Here is a 6,890-nt window from a genome sequence, read left to right on the forward strand (position 1 = left end):
TTTATTTGTAATAGCACAGTTTCTTGTTGGCTTTTAGATGAAGACAAAAGGAAACACTTCTGATGGGTTTGGCATGCTTAGGAAAAAAATTAAAATCTTCCCTAAACTCTCTCCCAAATGGAGAGAAATATATGTTTATTTTTCTGAAAGACAACCCTGGATTTAAGATAATCCTTCCCTCCCCTAAGAATAGTAGGTGGATAGATACATGGCCACTGTAGATAAATAATCCTGCGCAATCCAAAAGGTGCTTTTTCAAAAAGCAACTAGAATTTCTGGGGTTTTTTGAAGATGTTTTGCTTCTCATGCAAAAAGCTTCTTCAGCTCTGACTGGATGGTGAGGAATGGAAAGATTTATACTCCTTGCAGATAACCAGTCATTTGCATTCTTTTAGACAGTCGTTGAGGTCACCTGAAGGTTTATCTGTGTTATCAGGGTCACCTGAGAAGTGCAAATGGGGTGAAGCCTTCTTGGAACTATTGAAAGGACTGTGTGGTAGACTGGAGGTAGATGGTGTTGTATCCCTCCCTTTCTGTTGAGAGAGGCCTGTTCAGTTTTGATATACTGTAGATGGCCTCTTTGAACCCTCTTTCAAACCAGTGGTCTTCTGTCTAAAATGTGGACATTGCTGTCTTCAAAAGGGTGGGCTTTGTCTTTTAAATGCAGATGGACTGCTGAATCTTGTCCTGATGGGTTTGTTCCCCAATCTAGTCCATCTAATGTTGCCAATACTAGTTTAACCAATCCTTCATGCAATCTTCCCCATATACCCAGTGTATGTGTGCATATGATCCATTTGAATATTTCATAGTACTGCATTGCAGTGCTATGATAATCCAGAGTACATTCACTTACCCATAGCTTTCATCAGGATTTGTTGAATGTTCCAGCAACAAGGAAACTATAGGAACTCTAAAAAACCAATGCAGAATTCTGACTCAACAATATTGTGCTTAAAAACAAACTTTTTTAAACATGTTTTCCTCAATTCTGCATCCACCAGTGGAGTAACAAACCAGCACAATGAGGTGACTGCCAAACGCATAAGACAAAATGTTGGATCAAATAATAAAGCACTAAGAGTACCTACAACTTCTGGTAAGTGTAAAATTTATAATGTACAATAATTATGTCAAATGTAGGCAATATACAGCTACATAGAAAGCCAAAAATTATAGATTGACATATTCAGTTAATCATTTCTGCAGTCCTTTGCTATGATAATGTAGTCACACATTTTTTGATAGTTTAGTCTACAAGTTATTCACTGAGAGGCCTTCAGTAAAGAGACAGATATTAAAACAAACAAAAGTGTATATTAATCTTGTTGTAGATTTATCATTTATTTGTTTGATTGATTTATATAGATCATATCATAATAAGTCACTTTGGGTGACAAACAATATTAAAAAAATATGATTAAGAAAATTAAAACACAGCAGCCAAGAAAAAATGCAACAATCATTAGCGCAACCAGGAGACCGGAGCTTTCACACATTCAGCCTGAGGCTTGGCAAAGAACAAGGTCTTTAGGACAACGTGGTCAAAACCAATCCAATCTCTAGAGGGAGAATATTCCAGAGGGAAGCTGCTATGGTAGAAAAGGCTTACTTTCTGGAATTATTCCTTAGCTGATGGAACCTGAAGCATGTTTATCCTGACAGACCATATTAGATGGGTAGAAACACTTGGGGAGAGATAGTCTTTTAAGTAATTTCCTATAACAGTGGTTCTTAAGCTATAGGGAGGCAGGGGGCGGAATGTTGTCACAGGCGGTCCACAAAGGTTTGAAGAAATGTTATGAGTTAAATCTTGGTGGTCTATGACCACAAAAATTATTGAAAGGGGGTTCATGGTGAAGAAAAAGTTAAGAGCCACTGCCTTACAATATCTTAATAAAGCAGAAATTGAATTCATAGTTGATCTTAAGTGTGGAAGAAATGGCAACAAACCCATATTAAGAAAGAGGTTGAAATAAAATTGAAGCTTTCTCAAAAGTTGCCCAAATATATATTGGGAATGGTTGCAACATACTTATTTGTTCACGTCATATAAGGGGAAATTAAAGTCATATATGGAGAATTATGTATATTTAGTAGAGATAAATGGAATTGCTTCTTCACATTACATATAATTCAGCCATGGAATTTACTTTCAAAAGAAGGTAGTGTTGGACATCATATTCACATAAAAATGGGATTTCACAATGCCAAAGAATTATCATTGTCTACTAATCATGAAGACTGTAGATAGGTCTCTACATAGCATTTGCTAAGGAACAACAGGGACATCTGGTGTGTTTATGGAATTCCAAGGTGCATCTGGTTGGCCATTATGTGAAGAAAAATGAAGTCCTTTTCTAGCTTTCTTCTTTTACTTTTAGTATCCTTGCACTTCTAAAAATATTGATCATATCTGGGGATGGTAGAGTACATATAAATAAAAGTAATGGAGATCTGTTCCTATTAATCGCCATTCTTCCAGACAGAATTACTGCTCTCCCTGTGGAATTCATTTGATTTAGTGTTACATGTAGTCTTTCCCATGCTCACAGTAGCTTAATACAGTGTTATCAGAGCCCCACACAATGCTATCTTCAAGTTGCTAATTATTTGTACTAAATATTAGATAACAAAGGACACCAGCAGTGGTCCCAGTAATTGTATTGTTCAAGAGTCATGCAATTGAATGATTAATGTAGAAGTTGCAACAAACCAGACATGCTTTGAATTGTAAGAAGCATCAATATTTTGGGATGTGTATTTGTGCCTCTCTTCTGTAAGAGGCAGTAATGTTGTACCCTAGGAAATAATCCTACTGCACAAGTTGCTTTTTGTATTTTGATATTTTATATTATTTATATTCAGTTCACTTGTGATTCCTTTCAGCAAAATATTTCATTTGCATTCCCCCTGTGTAAAGGAATAAGTGCAGAAAAAGGAAGCCATCAAAAAATAAGAAATCCATTTTTGGAATATACCATGAGCAGAGTAAAATATAAATAAAACTTTGCAGCACAGGCTATTTTTGAATAGAGATGAGCCTTACCCAGAGACATTTGGCATGCTCAGTTGTCAAAATGTTTTTATTCAGAATCTGAACTGTTTTTTGTTTTTATTTCCATCTTTCTTTAATTTTATGATTATGCATCTGTACTGATACAGGAATCAATTTATTCAACAATAAATAGCAAAAGCACTTAGACTTACTTACATACCGCTTCCCAGTGCTTTTTATAGCCCTCTCTAAGCAGTTTACAGAGTCAGCATGTTGCCCCCAATAATCTGGGTCCTCATTTTACCCACCTTGGAAGGATGGAAGGCTGAGTCAGCCTTGAGCCTGGTGAGATTTGAACTGCCAAATTGGAGTCAGTCAGCAGAAGTAGCCGTACTGCACTCTAACCACTGCACCACCGTGCCTCTTTAAATCATTTTTAAAAGCTTTCATTGATGATAAACTCTAAATGGTGAAATTTCTAGTTATAAAGTAAAATTCTGAAATACAGTAAACAGAAGCACAACTGAAAAGGCATCCTCTAGCCCAGCGGTCACCAACTAGTGGGCCATGGCCCACTGGTGGGCCTTGAGAAAATTTTGGTGGGCCGTAGAGAAATCTCACCCCCAGAGCACCCTCCCAAAGCAATTAATCCAGGCTGTGCAGAAACACAAGGCTGCGCCGCCCACATGGCCCACAGGAACGCTCCCCGCCCACTCACTCCTTACCCAGCAAACTTGCCTGCTAACATTGCTATTTTTCTGACCATCACCTGTTCTGCTGTTCCGGGAGATTTACATTAGCTAGGAAGCAGGAAATGGTTGGATTTCTTGCTTTCTAGCTAGTCTTTAGATCTTCGGCTCAGCACAGCCAAACGTCCCTTAGGACTGAAGGTTTGCTTGAAAGCAAATTCAGTGCAGACTCATGGCAAGCAAATTTGAGAGACTGAGCTAGCCGAATCACTGAATGATTCTGTGAGCAACTCAATCTGCCTGCTTTGCCTGATTTTTGGTAAAAATTGCTTTTTTTATTTAAAAAATTCAATATTTACATACATGTTGTGCTGTGAGTTAATTTTGTGAGTTTGCTTGCAAGCAAAATTTATGTGACAGATTGAGCTAGCCAATGGCAGATAGATAGATTTCTGAATGAATCTGTGATTCTGTGAGCAACTCAATCTGCCTGGCTGCTTTGCCTTATTTTGGGTAAAAGTTGCTCTTTTTTTAATAAAAAGTTCAATACTTATATAAATATTTATAATATTTACATACAAGCCATGCCCAGCCAGTCACATGACCACCAAGCCACACCCACAAATTAGGCCATGCCCACCGAACCAGTTAGTGGTCCCTGGGATCTAAAATTATGAGTTTGGTGGTCCCTGAGGTCCAAAAGATTGGCAACCCCTGCTCTAGACATCACCCATCTCACTTCCAGTGTATAAAAGCTCATAGAGTTACGACACTTAAAAGAAGTGATTTATGACTGTTTTTCACACTTACGAATATTACAGCATTCTCATAATCACATGATCAAAATTTGGGCGCTTGGCAACTGGCATGTACTGTATTTATGACAGTGACAGAGTCCCCCGGGTCCTGTGATCACTTTTTGCAACCTCCTGACAAGCAAAATCAGTGAGGGAACCAGATTTATTTTAGTAATCATGTTACTAACTTAACAACTGCAGTGATTCCCTTAACAACTTGTCAAGGAAGGCCATAAAGTGGGTGGAAACCCACTTAACAACTGTCTTGATTTGCAGCAAAAATCTTGGGCTCAGTTATGATCATAAGCTGAGGACTACCTGTACATAATTTGTAATTTTTTTATATCACTCTGGACATTGTTCATACATTTCATGCATTTTAAATATCCTGCATGTATTTTATGTGTATATAACATTCAATTTGGATTTTAATAGATTGTCAGCTCTTCTGGACATCTCTTTCCATTATTACTTTGTGAAATTCAGGTTTGCCGTGCTTCTGTCCTATTTTATAGCTTAAAAGTTATAGTTTTCGGTAATCTAATGCCCTCCATATGTATTCAACTAAAACTGCACTATCTCCAGCCAACCAGTTAGTTGTCCTCCAGCACAGCTGGAGAGCATCAGGCTATATAAAGATGTTTTAACATTCAGGAAATTAATAAAATTGAGTCTTTGTTTTATTAATATGGTTTCTGGTGTTTTGTTTTCTTCCCTCTCTTTAACATGATTTATTCTTTGTTCCCTAGGAATCAGAACAAGAACCTGGAAACGTAATGATGGCCTAAGAAAGCATCTCAAGAGTAATTTGAAAGAAAATGCATCAGTAGACACAAAAGTGGGCCGATCAAAAGAAGCATGAACAGTAATTCTGGAGTGAAAATAAACCTTTGTACAATTTTGATTTCTTAACAAAAAAGAGTGAAACTAACAATTCCTCTGCCACTTTCCCCATATTGGTGGCTTTGGGAAGTTAAATTGGCAAAATGCTTTTAATGCCCATATCTGGCCTCTTAGTTTATCATGTCATTGGAACCCTTTTCAGATATAAGGATTGCTTTGTGCAATACTGTTCAATATGTTTGGTTGTCTGAATGGAATTTTGTGCCATTTTCTCTCAACATGCTGTGTAAATTGCAGAATGTGTTTACTTTTACATTCCATACTATGAATGTTTCCCAATCTGAAAGTTTCCATACGTGCTGGGCTATCATTACCCACATTCAATTTTGTCTTAGACCATGGGAGTTTTAGTCCAAAATTTCTAGAGATCAAATCATTGGAGAAGGCTGTTGAAAAAACCTTACATATAAAACTATAAGTTGTCTTCAGAATGGAGTGGGCCATTTGATTGTTGTGTCTTTAGGTACTTTTAACTTAACTCTTCTAGAGTTATTGAATATTTCTTCCAACTTAAAAAAATACTATCCAATATCTATTCTAATTGTAACATTAACTTCTTGATGCGTACAGAGGTCATGAGTCTTCTGTTGTCCTTTTTTTTTTAACATTCTGCCTATTCCAGGAAGTATTTATTTAAAAGGAAGTATTAGCTAATGTTTAGTTTTAATTTTTTTAGTTAACTTCCTGAACAACTGAAATGTTAAAATATGCCTTTGTATTTTTAGGTTTCTTACTGTATCTTGTATGTGTGTGTGTGTGTGTGTGTGTGTGTGTGTGTTGTAGGCTAATTATTGTGAATAAAACTTTGTCAATATTGTCGTATCTATAGCTTTTTGCATTATTCTGTTCTTAAAATTAATGTCCTTTAATCTTTATTCAATATAAAATTATCCCTATGGATTATGCTCTCCCTGTCATAGGTAAAAGTATTACATTTCCATTAACTGAACTTGGCCGAAGCCATCTGCCTTCTTGCCCACCAAGGCGCAACATCCAAGCTTAATCCATATGCTTTTGTCTCATGAGCAATTCATCACTGTGATGCACAGTTCAACAACATGCCATTACAGTAATAAACATTGAAGATGTTGGGTGGAATGAAAGTAATATGAAGGGCAATAAAAGGAAATTATAAAGCTTTGGAGAAAACTGAGTCTTGGAAAATGGAAGGCAATTAAAAAAAGATAAGATAAAGGATATGATAGTTAAGTAATTTAGCTTGTGATACGTTAACATCTTGACAACTCTTAAAGATGTATGAACTTCAAGTCAGAATTCCCCAGCCAACAAGCTGGCTCAGGGGTCCTGGGAGCTGAAGTCCACACATCATGTCCACACAAAGGCCTAGCATACTGTGAGATTAGTCATGCAAGATCCTGTGCTACTGATCTTGTACTTTAGGCCTCTATTCTCTGAGAATTGAGGCCTGAACGTTTGCATATGGAGGGAAGGCTTGGGTCCTTCAAGCCTTTCCTCCATTTGTCATTTTCTTGCTGAAGCCTA

The 6,890-nt window shown here is 37.0% G+C and overlaps 1 protein-coding gene across 1 annotated transcript in view; it reads left to right on the plus strand.

Annotated features, from left to right (window-relative positions):
• The window catches only part of KIF18A (kinesin family member 18A), a 50,417-nt gene extending 44,203 nt beyond the window's left edge, over positions 1-6,214 (plus strand). Inside the window, exons 16-17 of the mRNA XM_026704461.2 lie at positions 1,005-1,099; positions 5,234-6,214. Of these exons, the coding sequence (XP_026560246.1) occupies positions 1,005-1,099; positions 5,234-5,346 (208 nt within the window). The 3' untranslated portion in view covers positions 5,347-6,214. The remainder of the gene's footprint in view (positions 1-1,004; positions 1,100-5,233) is intronic.
• The last annotated feature ends 676 nt before the right edge of the window (positions 6,215-6,890 follow it).

This window comes from Pseudonaja textilis, chromosome 1 (genome assembly GCF_049901715.1).
Source record: "Pseudonaja textilis isolate UNSWEBS1 chromosome 1, rPseTex1.2, whole genome shotgun sequence".
In the NCBI taxonomy this organism is placed as follows: domain Eukaryota; kingdom Metazoa; phylum Chordata; class Lepidosauria; order Squamata; family Elapidae; genus Pseudonaja; species Pseudonaja textilis.